The sequence below is a fragment of the Hypomesus transpacificus genome, chromosome 14, assembly GCF_021917145.1.
Source record: "Hypomesus transpacificus isolate Combined female chromosome 14, fHypTra1, whole genome shotgun sequence".
Taxonomy (NCBI): Eukaryota; Metazoa; Chordata; class Actinopteri; order Osmeriformes; family Osmeridae; genus Hypomesus; species Hypomesus transpacificus.
In genome coordinates this window covers 13654289-13681553 of record NC_061073.1, presented here as the reverse complement: position 1 = coordinate 13681553, position 27265 = coordinate 13654289, and the positions used below count along the sequence as shown (strand labels likewise).

At 40.4% G+C, this 27265-nt stretch overlaps 3 protein-coding genes and 2 non-coding genes across 6 annotated transcripts; all 5 read right to left on the bottom strand.

The window, feature by feature from the left end:
• Positions 1-374: 374 nt before the first annotated feature.
• slc25a3b (solute carrier family 25 member 3b) lies at positions 375-4573 on the bottom strand. Of its 2 annotated transcripts, none has more exons than XM_047034562.1 (8): positions 4464-4573; positions 3955-4113; positions 2870-2997; positions 2557-2736; positions 2242-2423; positions 1639-1811; positions 1254-1364; positions 375-855 (listed from the first exon to the last, which is right to left on the bottom strand). In XM_047034562.1, the coding sequence occupies exons 2-8, from the start codon at positions 4097-4099 to the stop codon at positions 695-697; spliced, it is 1080 nt and encodes a 359-aa protein (XP_046890518.1). In that variant the 5' UTR covers positions 4100-4113; positions 4464-4573; the 3' UTR covers positions 375-694. The 2 variants fall into 2 exon arrangements, with proteins under 2 accessions (XP_046890518.1, XP_046890517.1); XM_047034561.1 differs by having other exon boundaries at positions 4456-4566.
• Positions 1037-1207, bottom strand: LOC124477349. The gene has a single exon (XR_006957128.1). It is a non-coding gene; the product is annotated as a small nucleolar RNA SNORA53 (small nucleolar RNA).
• LOC124477347 lies at positions 1943-2170 on the bottom strand. Its single transcript, XR_006957127.1, has one exon. It is a non-coding gene; the product is annotated as a small nucleolar RNA SNORA53 (small nucleolar RNA).
• Positions 4574-4851: 278 nt separating the features above from the next.
• On the bottom strand, positions 4852-8825 carry tmpob (thymopoietin b). Its single transcript, XM_047033899.1, has 6 exons — positions 8288-8825; positions 7935-8052; positions 7629-7799; positions 7451-7536; positions 7245-7348; positions 4852-6815 (listed from the first exon to the last, which is right to left on the bottom strand). The coding sequence occupies exons 1-6, from the start codon at positions 8513-8515 to the stop codon at positions 6482-6484; spliced, it is 1041 nt and encodes a 346-aa protein (XP_046889855.1). The 5' UTR covers positions 8516-8825; the 3' UTR covers positions 4852-6481.
• A 1795-nt stretch (positions 8826-10620) lies between these two features.
• LOC124476641 lies at positions 10621-15056 on the bottom strand. Its single transcript, XM_047033898.1, has 5 exons — positions 14517-15056; positions 14198-14315; positions 13892-14062; positions 13432-13472; positions 10621-12847 (listed from the first exon to the last, which is right to left on the bottom strand). The coding sequence occupies exons 1-5, from the start codon at positions 14745-14747 to the stop codon at positions 11147-11149; spliced, it is 2262 nt and encodes a 753-aa protein (XP_046889854.1). The 5' UTR covers positions 14748-15056; the 3' UTR covers positions 10621-11146.
• Between the last annotated feature and the right edge of the window lie 12209 nt (positions 15057-27265).

Below are 27265 nucleotides of genomic sequence, written 5' to 3'. Positions count from 1 at the left end.
TGTGTTGCTCAACCCAGTCCTGAACCATTTTTGCTTTGTGGAAGGGTGCATTATCCTGCTGATAGATGTCAGGAACACCCCAAAAGAGCTGCCATTTTAGTGATGCTCTGACCCAGTAGTCAAGCCATCACAATTTGGCCCTAGTCAGTGTCCTTTTTCCTGCTTTTAACACCAACTTTAAAGGCAAAATATTCACTTTCATGCCTAACATATCCCACCCACTGCCAGGTCCCATGACAACGAGATAATCAGTGTTATTCACTTCACCTGTCAGTGGTCATAATGTTATGGTATGGTACCATGGTATGGTAATGGCTGATTAGTGTATATGTGTGTGTGATAAAACTCAGATGATGTAATAACCCACAAAACAGTAGATGTTTAGTTTGTTTATTCACAAAAGCACCAATAACAATCTACAGTCAGTCATGTTAAAACCTGATAGCATGTTTCCTCTGACAACATTCCCCCCCCCCCCCCCCCCCCCCCCAAAGAGAGAAGTGAACCCTTCTCCCTAACTCCTCAGAAATGGTATCTGACCAGTTGGTCGAGGGCAGGACAGGAGAAAACAGCCAGCAGGCCTGCAGTGACCGGCACAGGAAGAAGGCCTTGAGTGTGCTGTAATTGTGTGCTGCATGCAACGTACGGCCCCTATCTTGTGCAAAGGGTTTTGTGATATAAAAAGGCAACATACTCATTCAGCGAGCCCCAGTTTCCTCTTGAGTGACTCCGGCATCTCCGGTGGAGGAGGGCGGGGCAGGCGGAAGTACACTTTAACAGAGTCGTAGATGAACCACTGCAGGGCTGTCAGGGTACCGATCATGATGATACGGGCCACCAAACCCTTCCACACACCTGGGGGGTGACATAAAAGGCATTTACACTCTGCACATTTGCAAGACACAGTCAAAAGATCACAGAAAATCTGATAGAGGCTTAGATGTGGTTGTTCTGTGTCCAGGGGAATCCATGTCCACTATCCAGCCTGCTTGCAATGGGGGAAGTATGGTGAAGGAGTCCAATGAACAGTCAATGTAGTGTGTGCTCAGTGAAGCATGTAAACTGTTCTCACACGCCAATGACTCAAGCACCTCCGACTGTACAGTCATCAAGCTACTGAGGGCATCTGGGCTTGAGCTACAGCACCCAGAAAAAGGCAGCAGCAGCACAAGAGCGCCCCCCAGAGGTGGATCTACAGAAAGCTTTGACCGCTTCACTGTATGACAGACTCTGTAGGAGAAACCATTACTCACCCTTTGGTCCAAGTTTCTTGAGCACCTGGATGGCTGTGCTGCCACTCTCCTTGTTCAGTACAGACACCACAGTGTCAGCAGGGTGAGACACAATGGCACAGAACACGCCAGCTGCAGGACACGGGAGGGGCCGGAGAGGACAGAGATGAATCACACTACCCTTCAACAGAGGATGAATACATCCATACCATCTTCCTAACACATTGACCTGTATTCCACAATTCAAAAAAAACATTCATGTTTTCTGAAGTAACATTGACCACTGAATGTGCCATGAGTAGTACTCAAAAATCTATCCTCATCTTGAGACTAAGTAAGTGACACATTCGTTGATGCTCTACTACTACTATTACTACCATGAATGTACATGGGTGCTCTGACTCACCGATGTAGCCAGCCACAAAAGTGACCACTAGCTGTTCCGACTTGGAGCACTCGCTACGGGGCTTGGGGACCATATACTTATACAGCATCTCCACTGTTCTCTCGAAGCAGGCAAACTTCATCATGGTGTAGGGGATCTGTCTCATCCAAAGGGGAACTACTCCCTTGTAAAAGCTGAGACAGAAAAATGTATGAGACAAGTTTTTTTTGCTGGATTCAATGTTGTGATGCGTTTACGGGATGGAATGTGGCTACATCTCTGATCATACTTGAAATAGTACTTTAATAATGTAAAGTAGTTTCATTATGTTTGTTCTCCAGCCTGCCTGCACTTGTTACAAGTCCAGTAAAGGCCCAGTGTATGGGCTGAGAAACAGGTAAGACTATCCTCACATGCCAATGACTCAAGCAACCCCAACTATACAGCCATCAAGCAACTGAGGGCATCTGGGCTTGAGCTGCAACACCCAGAAAAATGGAACAGCTACAGTAGCACAAGAGCGCCCCCCAGAGGTGGATCTAAGGAACATGTACACCCAAGCTTTCTATAGATGTGGAATCATACGAAAGCACAGCCAACACAGCGAGGTTACTGAGTACTCACGCCCAGAGTCCTTCCTCTGCGTGCATCTTGGGTGCACACTCTCTCAGGGTGTTGGCGTAGCCGGGCTGGGTCTGGATGCGTACCTTGCACGCCTCCATGGGAGCCAGGGCTATGTCAGCAAAGAACTCAGCGCTGGCCGATGCTGCCAGATACAGAGACGTCCTCCACAAGTAGGTGTTTTCCTAGTCAGGGTGGTTGGGAGACAAAGAAAAATATAAATAGATTTTATAATATATAAATATAAATAACTGATGAAAATGTGGGATGTAGAGGAAGGGCATTTTGTGACCTGTTGTTGAGTTGGCTTGTACTGACCTCCCCGAGCATGTCACTGTACACGGTCTTAAAGACTTCGTAGAAGCCAAACTTGCAGAGGCCTTGCATAGAGTAGCCGATGAATGTGGGAGCCCAGCCCTTAGCCAGGCCCCGGGTACCATCTTCCTTCAATGTGACTGAGAAACCATTGAAGATGCTCTTGTACTTGGCAGGGTCCACCTAAAAAGACAGACTAGTGTCAGTGTTTCCGTATATATAAAAACAAGACACACGATCATAGTTCTAAGGGGAGGTTACATGTACAAGACAGCAGTTCTTGGCCCAGCAGTTCAAACAGAGCTTACATACAGACCTGGAGTCGGCACTTGACCAAGTCAAGGGGGACAATCGCTGTGTGGGTGAGTCCGCAGCTGAGGATACCTCCAAAGCCACACAGGGCATAGTATTTCATAGATCCAAAGTCACAGCTCACTTCAGAATCTGCAGCAGGGAACAATGGATCACAATCCATGCTGTGAAATCAGCCCATGTCATGCTGGAACTTGCTCCATTCCATCTTGACACAGATTCTTGCAATTCAAACAAATACTGTTTGCGACATCTAGATGAACATGCATTCTTATGGGGAAGTGAAACTATGCAGCTGGAATGCTAAAAAAAAAAACGGGTTCAGGAGCATGCAATTAGCCTTACATAAGCTTAACAGTAACAGCAGCAACAACAACAATTATAAAAACTGAAAAACTTTGCATTAGTTCTTTTGGGTGAAGCGTTTTTGCAAAACACTGCAGACTACAGTCAGCAAGGCTAACTTGTTAGTAGGTGAAAGGTCAAACTGGAGAGAGTAGAAATATTACATAGTTAACTTTGTCCGAGGGGGAAGGGGGGAGTACTGTTAACATTACTTAATATAATTGATTTAGTTCACAGCCAATGCAATGGGATGTCACAGCACAATTCCATAGTTCTATGCCATGCAACCCTCTGGGCAACAGACCTGCGACCTGCACTTGACCAGGTCAAGGGGCACCTCAGCCGTGTGACGTGAACCCAAAGAGAATCTCGCTGAAGCCTCACAGAAAAAAATGCTTCTTGTGTGGTGGTGAATAATAATACACCAAAAATTGAGTTACAGACTTCTTCTGTAAAGGTACTTTACAAAAACAGCACACTTCAAAGTCACACTAGTATTAAACGCTTTTTACTTCCACATCACATGACAAGGTCATGTAACACTGTACCGTGTACACTTGCCGCAACTCGGGGCCATAAAATATTCGCTACACTGAAAGGCTTTTCTACTGCCAAACATATGGATATAGGGATGCTTTTGTTGAGACTGACATAACCAGGGATGATGTCTAGGTCCAACTGTATGGACTATATAAAGCTACCAAGCAAGGTTGAGTTAATGTTTTGCACCAGGTATTTCCTTACCAGCGACAGCCGCAGCGGCCAGTCTGGGTTTGCCTTCCACATGAGAGGGAGCGCTCTGCGTCGGTTCTTCAACTTTATGTAGTGTGAATAACGGGGAGGTAAAGGGATTCGTACGTGCCAGCTGTGTCAGAGTGTTCGGGTACATCGTTCCTTATGTCGCTGTGTGTGGGGAACAATGGAGAGTAAAATATAACAAATGTGGTAACACATTTAAACAGTTAGACAGGTAAACAGTGTACAACAAGCCAGATACTAAGAAGGTATTATCTGCGTCACTGTAGGTATCGTAAAATAACACTGATTTAGACTTGCTATGATAAAAAAAAATTAGATGTAGACTAACTAGCTACCACTGTAGCTTGCTACGGCTAGCAAACTCATTTTATTAGTTAGTTACGTATAATTTAGGTAGCTAAAACAGAGTTGGAAATATAAAAAACAACTCTGATGAAGATGCTAAATTGTTACACAACAGGCTGAGATGCAAATTATTTTGCTTACTTTCCTACTTTTAATGGCGATTCCGTCGTTTCCACTGGCAAATCGCACGAAACTCGAGTGGTTTCCTGTGAAGGCGAGGCCAGGCTTTTTTTGTGCCTTTTCTAGTCTGACAACGTTAAATCCTGAAATGGGCGGTGAAAATTACAATCTGTATTTTATAATCAGTATGTTGAATTGATTTTTCATAGCAAAACTTAAGTATATGCTACTAGTAACAGTTGGAATAGTTTAAAATGACAAAACAAATCGCTATCTATAAGATAGTTACTAGTAGTCTTTTTTTTTTACATGTAGGCTACATCCTGTAAAACGGCTTGCAATAAGTATAAAGCAAGATTTTAGTTACTCCTAAATCCTCGTTAATACACTTCAAGTCTCAACAAGAAAGACACAATGAACTCTTATCACATTTATTTAATAACATATAGTCTACATTATAAATAAAACACATCCACCACAGTTGCATTCATTTATCTATATACATGACAAAGTTTGATAGTCTGATTTGAAGTTAATTTCTTTAGAAGATATGCTGGTAATACAGGTGATAAGAAGTTAATGACACATTTGAACATATTTCTTTTACATATTTATTTAGCAAAAAATGTTTTTTAATCACTTCAGATGAGAAAAGAGTTACAGTTAAATTTGAACAGTGCCAAAGTAAATTTTGCCATTGGTGTACTCAAATACACAAGTCTCCCTTCTAGTCTTTGTATTGAATCATAAGTATAAAACCATATTTCATATTATTTAACTGAGTATAGTCAATGCCATTTATTTCTCTAATGTTTAGACTCTAAATGAAGTCTAAACATTAGTGTCAAAACTCAGATTTTATTGGTCACTGACCAGATTAAGTAGAACTATTGGACCACAACTCAGTGCTGTCTGTTACAGATTAATTCAGTATACATGGAACAATAGGAATAGGACTGTATGGGGGAACTAATTAAAACATCCAGTGCCAGTGATGGGACTGAATGATCAGGTTCTTCATTTAGCACAACAGCACCAAAACAAGTCAACTCAGTTACATTGGGATGAGTAAAATCAGGGGCAATGAGCCAGTTTGATGCCATGCCAAACCAACTAGACTGCAGTTAAAACTCTAAATTTAAGAGCATAACATCATAATCACCATCAGTATTAACTGATGAACATAAGCAGTAACACCTATTGTGTTTTTAGCTTGAAAATAGACAGCATCCTCATTCAATTATAAGACCTGATTTGACACCATTAAATCAGAACACCAATCACTTTAAATTTAGACAAAAATAGGCTCCAACCCCTGACCATTGATGCCTGATGAATGTTTAAGTTCTACATTGCAGAAATTGGTTATAAAGTAGTTTATAAGACAATTGTTCTGTTTTTATACTTTTAAAAAGGTATCGATTGGTGTTTTTCTCCTACAGTACGCACCTGTCCAAAAGAAAAGTCAAGTGTGTAGAGAAATTGTCCAATTAGACCTGAGCACTGTTTAAAGAAAATCTGAAATGATTCTACATCTAATCATACATTAACACACAGTGAAACCTTTGTCATTATTAGCATTTTTTTCTTGTGCTATAAAACAGGAAGGAAACAAGTGCCAACAGTATGCAGACACTTCACCGTCAGAAAAACGCCTGTCACAGACCATTAGAAAACTAGTCCTTAACTACAACCATGCACGGACACTGTCCTTTCCAATTCACATTGAGTTCTACATATACAGTATACACACAAAGACAAACACTCCACATTCTCATGAGACTGTGTTTTTCAGGTGCTCCTGCTGTTGGGTCAAGCAACTTCCTTCTACCACACGCAAGTGAAGTAGGAACAAAATGGGGAGAAAATCTACCCTTCTCAATCCCAGGTCTGTCCTCAAAAGGGTTAACCAGGTATAAAAAGCAGAGCTTAATCAGAGGATAGTATAAAAAGCAGAGCTTAATTAGAGGAGGATAGCAAAGGTGTGGTGAAAAGAAGCAGGTAGAAGGTATATGGTGACACGGGGAGGGTGAGGTGGTATGACGCCTTACTTGCCGCCACTCTTTGCGGCACTCTCACTGCCGATGCCCAGGGGGGTGGCCACCCTGTCAAGCAGGCCTTTAAGGGAATTGATTTGCTCTGTGTCTAGGTTCTCGTAGGCGTAGTAAATAGACCCGGCCACCACAATGAGCACCAGCAGCCTCAGCAGCACAGAGACAAAGCCTCGTCGGGCTGGGGTCTTCCCTGGGCCTGCAGCATTTGATAGACCCTCTGAGTGGCTCTTAGTGAGCACGTTATGTAGCAGGGACTCATCTAGCCAGTAGTCACCAGGCTTAACTGGTCGACCCGCTGCGCCTCGAATAGGTCGTCGACAGGTGGCACTGATGAAAGAAGCAAAGCAGATTATGTTCATGATCCTTATCTCTTTTACACCCCTAATAAAAGATCAAACTGGTCTCATTGTATCATCTTCAGACTTCACCCACACGTATAGACAATTTGGGTCAAGAAGTTGATTGAACCAGTATCTGACATGGTTAAACTTCAAACATGCCATACTTGTCTGCTAAGGAAGTATATCAACAGAAACAACACAGTAGTAAATTGTGTTCTGGGTTTAGTATAAATGGGCCTCCTGACTTCTTAAATCAACTTCAAATGTACAGGGTCAAACCCCTGTTTATAGTGTGAATGGGGTGTTCCTACCTCTGTCAACCACTGGATGTTAACTTATTTTTAGTCAGAATTGTATGTTACAATTCAAAGAAAGCTCCTCTGTAGACAAAGTGTGTAGTCAAGGACTGACTTACCCGATTCCTATGGGTGTACTGAGCTCATTAGCAAGTATATCTTCAACCACATTCTCAGCGCTTTTCTTGGGGGTCTGGTCACCAGCTGCTTGCTTCCCCTCCACCTGTAAACAACCCCCATTATAATTAAGGTATTTTACCTGAAAACACTTTTGAAGGGGCCATTTGTCAGAAACTTGGTAAAGTAGTGCCGGAACGACCCTCACCTTACTGTGTCGTCTGCTACTGGTCCGCAAAGTGACAGGAGTCTTGCCTCTGCTTCTTACAGGCTTCTCCACAATAGGAACAGGCTCTGTCCAGATCAAATCCAGATCAATTTATACAGAACACGTTTATCAGGTAGAGCTAATTGTTGGTGTATGTCGGTCAATGGTCTGAGCTTACCATCTTCCTTGTCACTGTAATGGTCTGAGTGTGTGTTGCCATTCTGAGGACTGTCAGCTTTGGATGCCTCTGTAAGTGCACTAGCAGTCTCGGGTAGGCTGGGTGTCATCTCGAGTGCAGACTGGTCCAGCAACTTTGTTAGTTTATTCTCATAAACTTTCCGAGTGGAGGCTGAGGGGAGAAGAGGGAGTTCAAGAGGGTAAATATTTCCTTGGAAAAAATGAAAGCATAATGCTATTGGATGTCAATACTACTTTCTCACACAGATGACCTAATACGACTTGAATATTTTCCCTCTTGACTCACCTACAATGGGTCCGGCATCTATCCCATGCTTCATCAGCTGGTCTTTCAAGCCTTCATCCGTCAGATCTGTGACTTCTACCTCTTCAGAGGCAGGCTTATCAGTCTTTCTTGTTGCTTTCTGTAAATGCATTATAGGAGTGAATGTGAGTATCTACAGCAAAAGCGTATTTGTTTACAGATGTTATAATACTGAATGTGAACCTTGCACCAAGCGTTTGCTTTAAATGGAAAGGCCGGTTGACATTGTTAATTGTACGTACAATTATTATAATTTCATGCACAACTACAATTTTATGAACCATGTATTCTACTTTAAACTACTTAAAATGCATTTCGGGGTAAAACGAACTCACCCTCCCTGATCGACTTTTGTTGGAGACCGGAGCAGGCAGTTCTTCGTCACTAGAAAATGTGTCTGGCGGCGAACTCTTTTTGTTCAATACGGTCAACGTTTTCCGATACAACTGGACATAGACTTCTTTTTTATGTTCTCCACTGGGCAGGGTCACATTGTTGGCCGTAAGCTCACTTTTGAGCTTATCCTTTGTAAGAACTGACGGATCTTCAAGGAATTCTGCCATACCGAAAACGTGTTAATGAAATAATGTTGCCAAACAGAGAACGCGCCAGGCGCCGATTTAGCGAGCCAGCTAGTGCTATTTAGTTAGCCAACTATATTTAATATTATGCTATTCACCGGATACTTAGCTCAACAGTCAACCTAGCGTTACGACTGTTTAACAGACATAAATAAGCACAACAATGTTTTGTTTCATTTAAACAATTGTATTGGTATTTGAAAGTAATTAAGTAATTTTCAAGCTAGTTATTTAGCATCCGTATCCAGTGGTCCGCGGTCGGAACATGCAACTCCACAATAAGGAAGCGCCGTATTGGATGCAGTCTGCCAAGAAACCCGGGGCTGATTGGTTTGTTCTGAATGGAACGTCAGGGCCCGCCACAAAGAACCCCCGGTCGATATTTCTGGCAAAACCAGATTAGGCTGCTTAAAATAAAAACCGTGTTTGATTCATTTTCGAAAAGACAGACAATAACGTGAATAAACAACTCACTTAAAGTATTATATATTTCGATCAATATTCTGCAATTTGTTTTCAGAAAGCCCTGTCATTTTGGTAGCCAACCTTGTCAAATCTGTCTTCATTAAGCAACCAGCAAATCATATTCTAGGCCTATTATATGTGAATGTTGTTTTTAATGAAATTTAGAGTAACTATGTTCAACTCATATCAGAAGATGGCAGTGTTAATCTACCATAGCTGCTGTGGAAGTGTGGAGTTGGTGGTCCTTATTAAAACATCTACATCCAAAATCCTATTAGATTTGGAACATCATCATTTTAAGAATGATCTATTAAACATGCAAATATGCACATTATTATTACAAGAACGCAACTCAAATCCCCATCATGGATCATGTTATTCTATATGGTTGAGTAACATTGTCTCAACATGTTTGTTTCAATTCAACATTGTTGAATATACTATAACAAGGGGCAGCTTGCTGTGTGTTGGACTCATCATAAATATGTATTGAAATCTGGTCTGGTGGTCTGGTCACCAGCTGCTTGCTTACCCTCCACCTGTAAACAACCCCCATTATAATTAAAATATTTTACCTGAAACACTTTTGAGGGGGCCATTTGTCAGAAACTTGGTCAAGTAGTGCCGGAACGACCCTCACCTTATTGTGTCGTCCGCTACTGGTCCGAACAGAGACGGGAGTCTTGCTTCTGATTCTTACAGGCTTCTCCACAATAGGAACAGGCTCTGACTCAGGAACTGTTATCGCCTCTGACAAATAGGCATTCAAATTAAGAATGAAGGCAAAATCCAGATACAATTATAGACAGTGTTGGGAATGATACTTTTAAAACGTATTCCGTTACAGAATGCACGCCCAAAAATGTAATTTGTGACGTAGTCCGTTACATTACTCAATCGGAGTAACGTATTCTGAATACTTGGATTACTTCCACATTGAATTGTACTGTAGGAATGCGGCCATCAAATTCTGCTTACTAAACAGGCCTATTCTGGGGTGTTCTTCTGTTCCAACTGGCTGAATGTGTTCGACCCAAGTCTCCGTGAAAGTGCAATATATTATGATTTGCTGTAGAGGAACAAAGACTATAAGGGGTATGTTTATGCAAAATATGTTTTGCTTGGTTAAAAAAAGAGAAGAATTTACCAATTTTACCTTTTGAGTTTATTTACTCAGCTGTTAAAAGTGGGAAAATAGACAAACAAAATATTCTGTTTCTGTACAGAATTTGCCATTACATGTATCGTTTTTTTTCACTAAGCGATTAAGTGCATAGGAACTTATCATCTTAAAATAAAAAGCACCAGAAGGAAACCTGCATTTTCCCTTACCCCTTTCCTAATTTTACAGGATGAAAACATAACAGGATGATAAGAAACATTCCATAAAAATGTAATTTGTTACAGCTGACTATAATCACATTTACATTTATTCATTTAGCAGACGCTTTTATCCAAAGCGACTTCCAAGAGAGAGCTTTACTAAAAGTGCATAGGTCAATGATCATGAACAACAAGATAGCCCCAAAAACTTTGCGGGTAGCCAAAACATGAAGTATACATTGTGAAAAGCAAATCAGTGGCAATAGGAAAAAACATTAAAAGCATGTAGTTAAACAAATTACAAGTTAAACAACATGAACCTCAAAAGTGCAAGACTGCACCTGTAGGAAAGCAAGCAACAATAATATAATATACAGCGAGTTCAAGTAGTACAAGCGTACAAGTTGTTAAATCAGTTAAAAGGAATTATTGTTTATTGTTCTTTCATTAAGAATGACACACTAATAACGGTCCATCAAAATAAAACAGAAACTCAAACTGAATGTGATGATGGCAAAATATATATATTTTTTTAACTTTGCCACCAAATATAATTTTACCCACACCAAACAATGTTATATTGAAAAAACAACATTACTTTTTGATAATGTAACAAAGGCTAGCAGCAAAAAACTATCCAAAATGTCAAGGTTGTACATAACATAGGGTGAAAAACTATTTTTTTGCAAACATTTGCAGTAGGAATGTAAGGTGTTGATTTTATATGAATGTAAGGTGAGAAAAAGACAACAATTGGTTGAATGCCTGTGAACTTAAGGACCAATATGTTTTGAGCCACGTACCTACATATTTGACCCACCTACTCTACATGTCAACACTCCAGTAAAGTCGGTTGTATCGCAGCAGGATAGCCTGCTCAAAGTGCTTATCTGTCATTTTGTTACAATGTGGAGTGAAAATAAGTCCTCCCTGGCTAAAAAGCCGCTCGACAGAAGCACTTGATGGCAGAGTAGTATTGTACTTTAAGAAGAGGGCTCTGATCATTGGATACCTCTTCAATGAAGCCAATGACTTGTCTGGATCCTGGAGATACCTCTGCACCTCTTCCTCCGCTGATGAACTTGTCATCTGTGCTGTTTCAAAAGCAAAGAAGTTGTCATCGTCTTCTGGATTTCCTCCAACTGCGACCTTTCCAGTGGTGCCGGCATCCTCAGATGGCTCTGTATGAAGAAGACGAGTCTCTTGGACCATTGCTGTTTTCATGGCTCCCCTCTCTTCATCAGCAAGCCACCACAGTCGAAACCTTGGGATGGTGCAAGCCGCCAGCCTTGCCTCGTGGGAGGCCAACACCTGCCCAAATCGAGTGTCAATGGCTTTTATAACAGCTGAGAGGATGTGGGTTGAGAACTGCACTTGGGTCAACTTTTCAGCTAACTTGGCTTTCAGGCTGAGAATGGTAGGAACTATGTATCCAAAGTAACAGCTATTTTCTCCCTGGAGCAGCTTGATTGAGTAGGCAAGAGGTTTCAGAATGGCTGTGTACTCTTTTAGAAACATTGTCTCTTGAGGATGCAGTTTGGCCACTTTCAGCTGGTCACAGATTCCCTTGAGCTGACTCTCAGTGAGACTCATTAACTTCTCGACTGCATGATACTCTGAGCTCCACCTAGTCACTGAAGGTATCAAACATCTCATTTGGGCAATTTCCGCAATTGCATCAGCAGCACCTGATGAGCGATGAGCCTTATTCCAGATTGCAGCACATTTTGACATTGAACTTCTGTACAATTTTCGAGAAACACCCTGTGAGGCAACTTTGTCAAGATCAGTCGTGGCAACAAGATTCAAAGTATGCGCGGCACATCGATGGTGAGGTGGCAAAAGAAGGTTTAGCTCCTCTTCCTCCTCCTGAAGAACTGCAGATACATCAGCAAACTGCACATCATCTGTGCTATCCATCTCATCATCCATTTCACACCCTCCATATTCATTGAATGCCTTAACGAAATTGCTACCATTGTCAGTGACTGTGGCACTGACTTTGCCTTGGATCTGGAATTCTGCATGAATCTGACTAATTTTCGCAGCAATTACATCATGGGTGTGGCGGCCCCATATCCTTTCACATGCCAAGGCAGCAGACTTTCGATCTAATGTCTCTGGCTCGATCCAGTGACATGTGATTCCCATGAAACTCCCATAATGAGACGTCCATATGTCTGCTGTTGTGCACACGGTTTGAACATCCTGAAGAGTTTCAGTAAGTGCCTCTTTCATATTTTGATATTCCCTTTCAATGCGCAGCATCAATGTTTTTCTGCACATGGGTGACCTACCCCCACTAATTCCTTCAATCATCTCACGGAATGGGGCACTCTCCACTAATGAAAAGGGCTGCATATCTGCAATTATGAACTCAAGAACCAAGGAGTTTACTTTCATTTTGGTGATTGCTGAGGTGCTGAGTGTTGCTTGTTTGAGAGGTGGTGTGGTGGGCATGGCACTTCGTTCACCACCATCATCTGATGCCATTTCTGCTCTTTGCAAGATACTGGAATGTTTCCTCTAAAATAAAAGAAAGACAGAAAGAGCACAAATTAATAACAATGAAATTGTTTTATGCTGGGAAGAATAAAGAGGACTATTGTAAATACAACATCCTAGAGGTGCTGATGGTGACATTACACTTGACAGTAATCATTACGCATACTCATCAATAATCATCTGTTTTAAATGTAATGTGTGAAGTCTACTACCACCTAGGCTATTCAACATACTATGTTATACTATGCACATAGGAGAATATAAAGTCACACGTCAACTAAGCAGGTAAGCTAGGCTACCTGATACAACAAAAAAATACAAGGCCGTAATCATAACATATAGTGGGGGGACACATCCCCCCCCCCCATATTAAAATCTGGTCAAAATGTCCCCCCCAATATATTGATATAAAAATATGAATACAAATATAAATGTGCTAAGCTACAACAGGCAACCACGCAAGCTGGCCGAAATCATCATAAACATTTTATTTTGTCCCCCCCAATGTTGACTCCATGGTTACGGCCTTGATAAAATAGCAAGGTGACCAGTAAAACTACAGCAGACGACTACCCCTGGCAAAAATAAATAAATAAAATACTTACTTTAAGATGGTTCTGCAGGTTGGAGGTGGAGTCTTTGGATGCTGAAAGGAGGTTGCACTGCAAAATTATATTTCGCTCTCTTTTCTCTTTCTTTAATGTGATATGCTGTTTGAATTTCCAAGATAGAAACACATTCCTGCCCTTCTGTTTGTGACTGATCTCACAAATAGCAAATTTTGTCATTTTCATATTGGGGCTTCTGGGAAATGTATGGAGTTGCCTTAATTTATTTAGAGAGTGAATACACTGAGTATCGTCATGTAATCCATTGATTTCAACAATGTAACTGTATTCTAAATACCAACTATTGAAATTGTAATGGAATACAGTTACTCATAATTTGGATTCTGAATACGTAACGCCGGTACATGTATTTCGTTACTCCACAACACTGTATACAGAACACGTTTATCAGGTACATCTAATTGTTGGTGTATGTCAATCAATGGTCTGAGCTTACCATCTTCCTTGTCACTGTAATGGTCTGAGTGTGTGTTGCCATTCTGAGGACTGTCAGCTTTGGATGCCTCTGTAAGTGCACTAGCAGTCTCGGGTAGGCTGGGTGTCATCTCAAGTGCAGACTGGTCCAGCAGCTTTGTTAGTTTTTTCTCATAAACTTTCCGAGTGGAGGCTGAGGGGAGAAGAGGGAGTTCAAGAGGGTAAATATTTCCTTGGAAAAAATGAAAGCATAATGCTATTGGATGTCAATACTACTTTCTCACACAGATGACCTAATACGACTGGAATATTTTCCCTCTTGACTCACCTACAATGGGTCCAGCATCTATCCCATGCTTCATCAGCTGGTCTTTCAAGCCTTCATCCGTCAGATCTGTGACTTCTACCTCTTCAGAGGCAGGCTTATCAGTCTTTCTTGTTGCTTTCTGTAAATGCATTATAGGAGTGAATGTGATTATTTATCTACAGCTAAAGTGTATTTGTATACAGATGATATACTACTGAATGCCAAAGTGAACCTTGCACCAAGCATTTGCTTTAAATGGAAAGGCCGGTTGCCATTTTTATGGACAATGTCTTCTAATTTAAAACTACTTCAAATGCATTTAGGGGTAAAACGAACTCACCCTGCCTGTTCGACTTTTGTTGGAAACCACCGTAGCAGGCAGTTCTTTATCACTAGAAAATGTGTCTGGTGGTGAACTCTTTTTGTTCAATACGGTCAACTTTTTCAGATACAATTGGACATAGACTTCTTTTCTATGGTCTTCACTGGGAAGGGACACATTGTTGGCCATAAGCTCACTTTTGAGTTTATCCTTTGTTAGAACTGACGGATCTTCAAGGAATTCTGCCATACCGAAAAACGTGTTAATGAAAGGTTTTTGCCAAACAGAGACTGACGGAAAAGTAGATTTAGCGACCCAGCTAGTGCTATTTAGTTAGCCAACTAGCTATATTTAATATTATGCTATCCACCGGATACTTAAATCAACAGTCAACCTAAAGTTACGACTGTTTAACAGAAATAAATACGCACAATCATGTTGTGTTTCATTTTAAAAAATTGTAGTGGCATTTGAAAGTAATTAAGTAATTTTCAAGCTAGTTATCTTGCATCCGTACCCAGTGGTCCGCGGTAGGAACGTAAAACTCTACAATAAGGAAGCGCCGTATTGGATGCAGTCTGCCAAGAAACTCGGGGCTGATTGGTTTGTTCTGAATGGAACGTTAGGGCCCGCCTCAAACTTTAAGGTTCAAAGAACCCTCGGTCGATTTTTCTGGCAAAACCAGATTAGGCTACTTAAAATAAAACCGTGTTTTATTTCATATTGGAAAAGACAGACAATAACGTGAATAAACAACTCACTTAAAGTATAAGATATTTCAATCAATATTCTGCAAAAATGTTTTCAGGAGGCCCTATCATTTTGGTAGTCAACGCAAAATCTGGCTTCATAAAGCAACCAGCAAATAATATTCTAGGCCTATTATATGTGAATGTTGTTTTTATTGACATTTTAAATTATTTAATGTCACCAGTTATAACTATGCTCAACTAGTATCAGAAGATGGCAGTGTTATTCTACCATAGCTGCTGTAGAAGTGTGGAGTTGGTGGTCCTAATCTACATCTACATCCAAAATCTATTACATTTAAAGCATCAACATTTTATGAATGACTATTAAACATACAAAAAAGCAACTTAAATCCCCATCCTGGATCATGTTATTCTATATGATTGAATAACATTGTCTCAACATGTTTGAGTCAATGTTTCAATTCAGCATTGTTGAATAAACTATAAGAAGGGGCAACTTACATATAACATACTGTGTGTTGGACTCATCATAAATATGTATTGAAATCTATTTAAAACTATTATGTAAGTGTCTATAACAGGGTTGACATTACATACTCAGCATTTATTGAGAAAATGTAACATACTGAGATGGCACTATACCCTCTTCTAAACATTTAAGACATGAAAGTCTGTCATCTGATACATGAAAGAATACATACACAATTATATTACATGGCTTGGAATGTATGGGATGTCACAGCATATGTTCCAGCTTAACTTTTCCTTGAGAAAAGGCACAGTTGAATAGATGTCCCCGTGATTCTTGCTCGGATCTTTGGGCAAGCCAGGCAAGAACTATGCGGCTAGTGCCCTAAATTGCCATGGTGGTTGTGGTTTGAGGTGGCACAGCCCCTCTACCTGTCCCCAGACCTCTTTGAGGCTTTCTGAGATGCTGCTGGATAAACCGAGCAATGGATACCACCACCTCAGCCTCAAACCACACTAAACATAGTACTTGAAGTACAGTACATGTTTTCCATGGTGGGCCAATGAGGTGTAAGCGTAAAACTGTTGAGCCCTTGAGAAACACCTCTTAAGGTTTCTTTGTATGTAATTTACACAGAAAATACACCATCAGCCAAGAATCATAAAAAGTGCCTCTTTAAGAATAACAGTCATGCCCTCTGAAAAATGATCAAAGTGGACTTTGTAATTATTTGAGAATGAAATTTAAGAATCACTTTGACAAACGATGCAAAGCCAACTGTATATGCATGAACGTTTATTGTTAAATCGGGCTATTCAATGTTAACTTAACCTATTATAGTCTATGTACAAACTTTATAATATAAATAATATCTACCAGCATTTCTTAAGATTTTAATCTGAAGAGAGTACCATGTTACAGTGGACTTCCAGTGATGTTTTTGTCATTATTTTTGGAAGATCAATTCATCATTGTGATTTAATGGGCCTCTTTTTGAATATTCATGTCACTGTGGGTGTTTCAACACTGTACTAAACTAGTGGGATATTTTACCTACACAAACCAAAAACAACAATCTCTAATCCTCAAAGGATGTTATTCATAACTGCCAAACTAATTAAGATCAGACCTTTTGCAGTTTCCTGTGCCAGAGAGAGTGTAGGATGCGGACACGCAGCATTTCACAGCCTGAAGAGATTTGTGTGTCCTGGCCTAGGAACAACCATTCAGTAGTGCTCACACAGTATATTTTCATTAGTTGACAATCCAAACCCTACTTAAAGGACACACACACTTAGTTGTAGGCATTTCTCTGCAGGAAAGTGAGCCTCCCCTTCTGGCCCCTGCTAATGCCCATTTGGCGCACCAGACACCCTTTAGTGCCACCAGTTAAGTATTTGCATTATTATTATGATTTGAGCTTTCGATATTTTGTTTGGCTGTTGAAGACAGAAAACACAGCTCATGTCTTCACTGGGTTTCAGACAGGTTTTTACTGTAAGCTCACTTTTACGTCTTGAGTGATGTAAAAACAAAAAACTTTCCTAAGGCCGCCCTTGGGATACAATTTTTGGCAATTTAGAGGAAAACTTTACTTTGACCCAAAAACTTCTCAACATGTAATATAGTCATATCTAATTAGCGCCCGAGATCAATGCCAACCTAATACTGTTTTTAAACTACTGCCCGGTGGCATGGACTTAAAATGACCAGACCAGTGATTTCAATGCTGTGTAGATCAAGGGTCCCCAAACAACGGCCCCAAGCCATGGCCCACGCATTTGGACCGGCCCTCTGAACAATGCCAGAGGCTTAAAACAATTATAATTATATATAATCACACTGATTCATATGCATACGTAAGTAAATGTTTTGATTTCAATAGCAATGAATGTGAAAAAAGGTCATTACGATAGTAATAATGCTCTTTTAATAGGCTATATACCCCTTGATATGTACGGATGTATGGTGCATAACAAAATAATAAACTTATCTAGAATAATAAATTAATTTAAAATCATAATAAAATCTCCACAATAATACTGGTAGATACTCTGGCCCATGTAATTTTTTCTGTTACAGACCGACCCGGCCCCACATTAAAGAAAGGAAAATTATCTGTCCCTCGCAGAAAAAGGTCTGGGGACCCCTGCTGTAGATACTTCATCTTTTCAGCAATGCAAGATATCATTGACCCTTGGTGCAAAGCTAAGCATAACCAGTGCCAATAAGTTACCATGTGCCAAACACATTCACCGCCGTTGCTCAAACAGAAATCTATCCACTGTCCCCGAGCAGGGACAGAGACAACCAAGCTCCAAGCAACCTACCTGAAGTACTTTACTAGTACATGGGGAAACACATGAGTTTCTAATGAATTTCTTAAGGCACAAATGTTGTATTCCATGGATGATGAAAGCTGACTGACGTGAGTGAACTGAGTGACTGTAGATGAACTGAGAGGGTAACCTTACAGGTGACTGTGACTGCCAGACTCTTGAGTTAACAGGAAATAAATATTTCCGTGCTTAACTTGGCCATGGCCCTTAGCAGACCTGCCTCAACTCAGTTTTTGTCTGCGCATGGTTGAACACAGCAACCATACAGGCACTGGAAAAGCCAGACTTCTCAAAAGCCCCATGTGATGTATTGGTGGCACAGGCATGCCCTCTGCCCATTCCCTTGTTCTCCTGGATGCCTCCAGTTCTGAGATCACCATCCTTCCACTCAGGCAGGTCGTCGTCCTGGAGCCTCGTCGTTAACCCTACCTAATAAATCAAAAGCAGACATTCAGCAGAACCTCACAAGCACTCACAAGTTAGAAGTGCCAGAATGAGGGACATGCCAACACCTAAATGTTTTTAGCTTTTCACTGTAATTTTTGGCAGAACTTCTGCTCAATTTTCAATTAAGGAAGGAAAAAATGGGGGGTGGTCAAACCATAGCTTACAATAGGAGTCTTGTTTTGGGATGCCTTTGTTAGAAGATCATTGCTTATCTTTTTGACAGGTTTTCTGTGCCATGTTGATACCTCTTCATACTGCACACTGTCCATGTTCTCATGTTTGGTCCACCTCTGGGTATAATCAGTCTTTGAATATAAAATCAACACCTGGTCTCTTAGCCTTTTACATGAATGGTCTAAAGCACAGTAATTATCTGAGACACAAATAATGAACTTTGTGAAACAGTCTTAGAGCTTTTCAGATTTTCCGGGTTTTTTTCTTACATCAAAAAACTTTCATTCCATCTCTGTTAGGGTGAGTCCTTCAGCCCCATCCTCAAAATGTTTTTTTTCAGGGAATTTGGAGGTGCATCAAATATGTTGACATGTCTACGGTTCTTCTAATAACTTGTTATTGTTTCATTTTTTTTGTGATGCTTTATGCTAATCCACGGAGCTCTATCAATGCTCAGAAGCTTCACAGAGTTGTTCATCCATGCCAATAGTAGAAAACAGACGTGCCAAAGTATACTGGGTTTGGATCTTTTCTCACCCCCTGGCTCTTAAAACCGATATATCCAGCTGAGGTACAATAATTTGACACCTCTTAAGCAGCAGGACCCTTTAGTATGACAACCGCTGCTTTGTTTTATATTCCTGCCTATTTTGAACGTAATAAAAAATTACAGTCAGCAACATCCAAACTGTTTTTTTTATCCACTTTGGATGTTTGCCCTTCCCCACCCCTTCCATCTTCTTTATCCCTTCCTTTCTTATGTGGGATTTAACATACACTTTGGGGTAACCTTGCTAAGTTATCGTTTTTTCCCTGTGCTCAACCCTGAATAAAGGCTTGTTTCTCTATGTCTGCTTGTTAAGACTTCAAAGACAGCTGCTTCCATCTGGCATGAAGTATTCCTTGTGCCAGTGTCAGGTTAGCTGACACTCTAGCACTTAAAGTAATGGCGATGTCTGTATAGTCATCTCCCATCAGGTACTCACCTTGGAAAGAGCTCCTAGCTCCCTTATCCCTAGTCACAGTGGTACTCTTACCACCCACTGAACCAAATCATGGGCATGAAAAGACAGATTGTTCCATGCACATTCTGTATGAAGGGGGCAAATGAGAACAGCACACATGGTCCACTTTAACATCCTCTTACAATTATTGTCGGAAATTAATTCCATAGAAATACAGTATGTTGCTAGTTTATTTAATGTATTCTATGTTTGATATTTAATTAGGGGCGTAATAATGAAAAATCACATTGATTCCAAGCTACTGTAGTTTGTGACAATGGGCAGAAGATTGTTCCTCCTTTATAAATCTGATTTTGTCTTTGGTGGTGCAAAGTCAGGATCCCTAGTGGGATCAAAGTGGCACCCACCTGATATCAAGGCTGAAATAGTTTCCAACTTTCCCCAGTACAAAGATCATTCTACTTGCTCTTGATACATGTTACATGAACCAATCATCTTTGTGTGATAAGAGACAGGATGTATAGAAGGTGAAGGTCTGGAGAAGGAAGCCACTTCAGGTTACAATTAACGTCAATGTGAATGTTCTCTTCTGATATACAGTACCAGTCAAATGTGTCCAAACTTTTGACTGGTACTGTACACCTTGTACGTGACTAGAGAGCAAGCTTAATGATAATGATGTCACTACGGGTGATTTAAGAGAATAACGTATTTCTCCCTTTGCAAATCACCCCCCTTCTCAATGAAAACCTAAACAGCTTTTAAGAATGAAGACGTTTTTCAGTTTGTGGCTAAATATAGTTCGGCGCAGTGCGATGTGGCAGGTTCCAAAGCCATTTTCAACAAAGATGAGCCCCAGATCCTGGCCAGGACCCGGCGGGTGGCAACTCCCGGTGGTCTGCCGTTCTCTCATGCACTGGCTTTTAAGCAAACACTGCAATCCTGCGGTCGCCTAAGGCAAGGCAGCTAGCAAAAGGACTCACTGTGTAGTTACACACACAGCTAGGGTGTGTTGTCTCCTTCACCCCTCTCAATCAACCCCCTCCTCGTCCCAGAAGGAGTTGAGAGCCAATGTCTGTGATCCTCAAGACCCTGCTGAGAATTCCTGTTGGGGGCAGTATTGAACCATGGCACTCTGGCACATCTCAGTATCCTTGATCAGGCAAATATTTTGTACATAAATTCTTGTTTTGCATCTTATTTTGCATTTCATATATCCATAGGAATCAAGTGAAGTCTTCTTTGAATCTTTGATACTGTTCAAAGGTAGAACATTTGGTTTATTATGATTTGGATAAGATGGCTACATAGCATTCAAATGTTTTGTAATTAAAAGAGCAGGTTGAACAAGTAGATCTGCAATTTAAGGAAACACTTTGATAGAAAATGTCAAATATCAGACTTATGTACCATTTGTCTATGGCAGAACAGTTCTGAATCTTTATTGAATTTGGTCATATATGGCTGAAATAATATGTTTGCTTATGAATTTAAGCCACTGCCATGCTAAATATATTAATTGTTAATCAATAAGCATTCATAGAACATTAAATTAGATAATAAATTAATCAATTTGGTTCATCATTATCACCCCTAATCAAACAGATTGAACTTGAGAGAAATGGATTTCATGGAATCTAACCATAATCAGTTTTGAAAAACTAGGGGCCACATGTAAGAGTTTTATCTGCAACTGTCCTTGCATTGCTCTCTCATACAAGAATATCATCATTTAAGGAGTCTCAGTGGCTACCTGTTAAGGACCACAGGGGTGGGAAAAGGCAGGGCTGTGGCTTTCTGAGGTTCTTAGTGGTGCAGGCAGAAGGATTTACGGTAACTCTCAGACAAGCGTTCACAGCTTGGACTCTTGGCAAGGCTGCAATATTGTCCCTGGCTAAGCATCAAACCTACAGGACTTGAGGTCCAAAAGTACCTACACATAAAACCCTAGGATGTTTGAATGATAAATCGCCGACCTTTAGTGGCAGAACTAAAAATATTGGCCTTGCTGTGGATATCAATTTTAATTAATTCACAGTGAGAATGCATACTAGGTGGTTTGATTGACCATAGATCGCCCCCTGCTCTAATTGACCGACTCTTCCCTTCAGGGCAGTATAGGGGTTTTCCTGCAAATTCAGCACAGGTGCAATAGCAAAAAGACACTCTTCACAGTTTGGGAGGGCACTACATGCCAATGGGGGTGACATTGAATACACCCTAAGAGTTCAGGTGCTTTGACCAAATTGTCTTCATGTTCTTTTTGTCTCTTTTGGGAACCCTGAATTTATTTCTCTATGTAACTGAACCATACCTCAATGCCTGCTTTGGCTTGCTACCTCCAATACTTATGGTTTTGATAAAAGAGACGGACACATTACATTTTCTGACTGGAGTTTAATGACAAAACCATAAGGCCCAAATACAGAAACCTGGAGTGTTGGTGAATTGCCAGCGGATGTCTTGACATTGTATGAAACAACGTCAACCAACATCAATAATAATTTCCCTGTTAACAGACATCAAATTTACATTAGGCTAATTGTTTTACTACAAAAGGCTTTCAACTACCTAACTGATTAAAATTGGGGACTGATATTTGAAATGAGTTATACCCCTTTAATTTTCCCATCATTTAAAGGGAGTGCCAATCTGAAGGCCATCCATGCAGTACTTCAACAAGGTGTTTATAATGCCAATCTACCAGGTGGTTATACTATAGCATCAAGCAATAACTGCAACACCAAATTCAACCAACCACCCCTGAGAAACTGACCTGGTGCTAATGCTGGGGGTAAGACTGATTATAGTGCTACTATTAGATTTTGGCATAACATTTTGCAATCCAAAAGCAGGAACGCCCTAAGCACTTTTCTTTGGTGTACATGCCCCAGGTCCTCAATGGCACACTACATGATAGTTCTGAAGTGCCAGACCAAACATGCCAAGGCGGACCGCAAAGTTACTCATGGCCCCAGCACATTCTTTTGAGGGTGAAATTTGAGTCACCCTTATTTTTCAGCAGCTTGTCAGCCTCAGTGTGGTGCATTGATGTAAACTAGGAGGGAGAACTGTTGTCACCTTTCTTTAGACCTAATTTCCTTTAACTCTCAACATGGTGGCAACATAACAGGCAAGTCTATTTACTGAATGGAAACATAGGAGTGCCTTGAGGAGGTTGTTCATACAACATGTCAATTAAAGTTGTATCTTCAGAAGCTCAGCAGTATTTTGTAATAAATCCCTATGGGGTGACTTTGGCAATAAAATACAGTTGAGCGTTCAATATGTCCGAGGCTGTCATCGAACAGAGCTAATTTGAATAATGCTTGTTTTGACTGCAACTAAAAGTATCCACCCACTCTCTGCACAGTGAAGAGGGACGAGGCAGAGGAAGGCTTTCAGTCTGTCGGGTCATACTTCATCTCAACAGGCTATTAGACTGTTAACACTGCAGGATGTTTCCGCAGAGTTGAAAACCTACTTGCTGTTATGGGGAACATGCACATGGCTCATGGTCTTCTCAACCTTCTGCTCACTAAAAGATATAAAGGCATCCATCTATCTACTCATCTAGGCTTCCATTCAGTTCTGCACATGCTGTAGTAATATAATGCTTCTTCCATACATTGTTCTGAGCCATCCATCACCAGTTTGACCAATTATACCAGCCGCAAGGCTCCACAAGCCGCAAACCTTAAACAATCTGAACTCTGAGTGAGTCAAGCCGCAAAGTTCTCATACTCATTAACCAAAAAACACTGTTCAAGTGCAGAAAAATGACCCTGGTTCCAATACATACAGTGAACCTCACCACCAAAATAGATTTAAATAAATGTTCATTTCCGCAGCCACTTAACGCATTTAGCGGAAAGTTATAAATGATCAAACAAACACCTCACAATAATTCTGCACCATTTATTTTCTTTCTTTTTTTTCCTCCATAAACCACACAAGAGAAAACTAAAGATCAGTTTCTTTTTTATACATTTCTTTTCCTGCATTTATCCATTTCCTGAGATGTGTTACTCTTTGCCACATCCTTCAAAGGTACCTCAATCAAGGGTTTCAAGCTCACTTCATCATTACAGTGGTATCATCTTCCCTGGAGACATGGTAGGATTGTACAAGTGTCTCCAAACCTGGTCCCTACCAAATTCACATACAGCCATCCATGTTGCAAACTACAACATACTGGATTATGATTTTCACCCTTCAAGCCAATTGAGTGCCCTATGAACTGTTGTCTTATTCTGGCCATGCCTATTATTGTTGAATTTATTTTAGGAGAGCAAATTATCATTATTTCTGTGTATCTGTTTGTCCTAACATGGTTGTATGTATGTGTAAATGGCCTGTGTGTGGGCAGTCTCAACGCTTGCTAGGCTGATTTTGGCTGCTACCCTTTGCTGGCGTTCAGTATATCTGTAAAGAAACAGCTGTAGGCAAAGCCAACACCAGTCCCACACAGCAGCACTCTGCCAGCAGTGACAGATTCCAGAACTTTCCATGGTTGTGAGTTGTCATGCCAACAACCTTTGGCAGGGAATAGCTGTCCTAATCTGCACACCTGGCCCACCTAGGGTCCAGAATCACTTCTCCTGTCACTGCGTGATGAACAGGTAATTTAGGACCGAAGTGTTTGTGTGTATGAGTTATGGGCCCAGGTAAAGAAAACACTGTGGCAGTAGACCACCAGTGTTTTACTCTAATCAAAGAGAAGAGCTGAGAACATGATAGAAAGTTGCAAAGACTGCAACTGACAGGATTTAACCAAACGTGCACTGTGGAAAACCTGCACCGAAAAACTGTTATGCTGTGGAATGGCAACTATTCTGCCACATTTGTGCAATGAGGGCACAAACATTTCTTTGGGGAAAAAACCATAATGGGATAAATTAGTTGGTTCTCTAAACAGAACCAGTGAACCACAGTACCATTCATATCAACCTCACATACTAGGGTTACCCCTGGTGGGAACAAACTATCAAAGTATTTTCACTGAGCCTTAGTCCAACTATGTAGTCCACAACTATATGAATTGGGTGATTTCTTGTACCACGGACATGAAAGTTATTTGTCTACCTGGCAATTAAACCTTTGATGACATTTGATCTGAAAACTCTCTGTGGATGTAGGTATTCTTCAATCGGTTGTTACTAACCACTCTAATTCAATTATGAAAAACCCATTTCAAATTCTGATATTGAAGGAGGAAAAATACAAAGTTATGCATGTCATTAAATTGCATAGTTCACTTAGTGTATTCTGGCTGGACGTTTTAAATATGAGGCCAAATGTTGTTTGTATTATTGGAGAAATTATAATTTCTAATAATGTACACTTGCAGAATACAGTACATATATGCTTATATATATAAAAGCATGACACAATATGCCTTTTTGACCATTAATATGCATATGGACACCTGAACCTTAGAGTGGTGACCTTAATAGACATTGTGAGAGGCAGCCAGCTCTGAGGGGGTGCGTGGGCATGTCCTTCCCAGTAAGTGATCAGGTGTTTGACTCTGTCTGGTAGGAAGGAAGTCCTTATTAATGTTGAGAAGGCAGAGTCTCAGCAACCTCAGGCATGCTTGGCCACACACACTCTCCCATCCAAGCAGCAAGAGCAGGCCTGCGCTCTCTGTGGTTCGTTACTAGGAGAGAGGACTGAATCCAAGGTGTGCTCTTACAGGAAAGACCATGATTGAGAACAGATATCACCAGCTATGAAGGTGTCTGAAAATGTGGGGACGGGCACTTACAGTTTTCGAAAATGTTTCTGTATTTTAAGTTAAAGCAACTTTAGTTTACCTCTGCAGCTTTATCCTTGAGTAAAAGGCCAACGTTTTGTAATTTCTGGAATGTTTTTTTGTAACATGGCAAGTGTATAAATCAAAACCAAGAAAATCCACCAGCAAGACTTGAGTGTGTTTAAGACACAATTCAATCCAATCCATTTTAAGAACTTGTATGCAACAATAATCAAGTATCATTCAAGTATTGAATGAGGATGATTAAGCATCTGTGCAAGAAATACGTGCCGTGACAGATGACACAGATTCAGTCGTTTAAGTTTAGAGGGGGCTCCACTCATTAAAACGCAGCTTTAGAGACAAGCAACACTTCTTTTTATCCTCTATGTATCTGTTCCCCAACTCCCCCTAGAGACAATGTCATGTAAACATACTCAACATGGCTCAATATTTCCAAAGCCAGCCACACAAACCGTATCCCCATCTGGGAAAAGGGAGTGAGGTCTGAATCAGTGCTGCTTTATTTACAACCCTTCAAAAACAAACTTAAAAACCCTAATTCCCTCTTGCTCATGCATTCGTTTTTTTTGTGGGACGGTAATGAAAGCTCAGCCTTATGTAGCAGCCTGAATGGATGAGACAGGAGAGTAGGGACGGAGGAACAGCACAACACAAACAGTCAACAGCTTTGCCTTCCTGCTTCTACTTTACAAAAGGAAGTAGATTGGAGATAAATGTTTGTGTGAGTAAATGAACTTATTTGTTTTAGTTGGTTGAAAATAAATACTGTCAGGATAAATATAAGCAGTGTTGAGGGGTTGTTTGTAATACACTCAGTGTTATCTTATTCCCTGCCCAGAGTGTACATGTATAATAACATGTCTAATGTACCCACTGTTTATAAATTAACACATTTGAACATTTACATAATTGAAATCCAACATATGCTTCCAATTGAAGTATAATTGTTTTGTTTTTTGGGGGGGTGAGCGGGGGTGATTAGTCTTTACACTTTGTGCCAGATACGATATTGAACTCTGTTTCCAGTCTCTTCTTGAACCAACACAAACTTTTGAGCTAATAAAAAATTATGATTATTTTCCTGAAAAATAAAACTGACAATGCATAAAAAGTGTATAACATGTAAACAATGAGTTATTCATAAGGCACTGACTACTGACTAACAGACAGGAATTTCAACTTATCAACCTAGTTGGAATTCCTGATTTATTGTATTAAACCTGATAACGTGTACAAAAGACACCAACCGCTATCTAGTTTTATAGTATAGATGCAAAACATCTTTGATTTGTTTGTACAGTAATAACAGAGTGACAGCAATAAATATTCCCTGAAATACTAATTCTTCTTGATAGGCTAACTGGAGCCTATAAGCAAGGTGTCTCTCCAGCACATTGAAGGGGATAATTGAACGCATTGGTTGTATTTAGGGAAAATGTTATCAAAATTCAAAGCATTTCCTTGTTATAGATCTGACTGGGATGTTAACTTAATTATATTTGTATATGATTTTAAAGAACTACACAGTTATTGTGAATGATATAGTTGTAATGCAGTTTTATGTATTTCTTTGTTGAGGAACATTGTGTATGTTGAAGAAACACTGGCTATATTGCCTGGGTTAAGAGGAGATGTCATCACCAAAATCTTTTGTTCTTTCAATAAACCCACAAAAGAAAACAACAAAAAATAGTTATAAAACAGAAAGGCACAATTCTCATCCCCAGAATGCAGCAAGGTTGAAGACTAGAGGTTGATAAAGTACCCTACAAAAAAGCCCTTACACAGGGTTATAGCTCTGCTATTAATAGTAGTATGTCCACTATTGTTAATAGACCAACAGCCAACACACTTATACTCTACACAATTATTCATCCTTTT

Bases quoted from the DNA above. Each gene is read 5' to 3' on its own strand.
- slc25a3b (XM_047034562.1), bottom strand. From the start codon at position 4,099: ATGTACCCGAACACTCTGACACAGCTGGCACGTACGAATCCCTTTACC. The intron at 2,424-2,556 runs GTCAGTACAAGC...CACCCTGACTAG, and splicing joins ACAGTGACATGCTCGGGGAG to GAAAACACCTACTTGTGGAG. The intron at 1,365-1,638 runs GTGAGTCAGAGC...CGTGTCCTGCAG, and splicing joins TTTTGTGGCTGGCTACATCG to CTGGCGTGTTCTGTGCCATT.
- tmpob (XM_047033899.1), bottom strand. From the start codon at position 8,515: ATGGCAGAATTCCTTGAAGATCCGTCAGTTCTTACAAAGGATAAGCTC. The intron at 7,800-7,934 runs GTGAGTCAAGAG...TTCTCCCCTCAG, and splicing joins AGATGCCGGACCCATTGTAG to CCTCCACTCGGAAAGTTTAT. The intron at 6,816-7,244 runs GTAAGTCAGTCC...TTCTTTCATCAG, and splicing joins AGTACACCCATAGGAATCGG to TGCCACCTGTCGACGACCTA.
- LOC124476641 (XM_047033898.1), bottom strand. From the start codon at position 14,747: ATGGCAGAATTCCTTGAAGATCCGTCAGTTCTAACAAAGGATAAACTC. The intron at 14,063-14,197 runs GTGAGTCAAGAG...TTCTCCCCTCAG, and splicing joins AGATGCTGGACCCATTGTAG to CCTCCACTCGGAAAGTTTAT. The intron at 12,848-13,431 runs GTAAGTATTTTA...CTTTTATTTTAG, and splicing joins ACCTGCAGAACCATCTTAAA to AGGAAACATTCCAGTATCTT.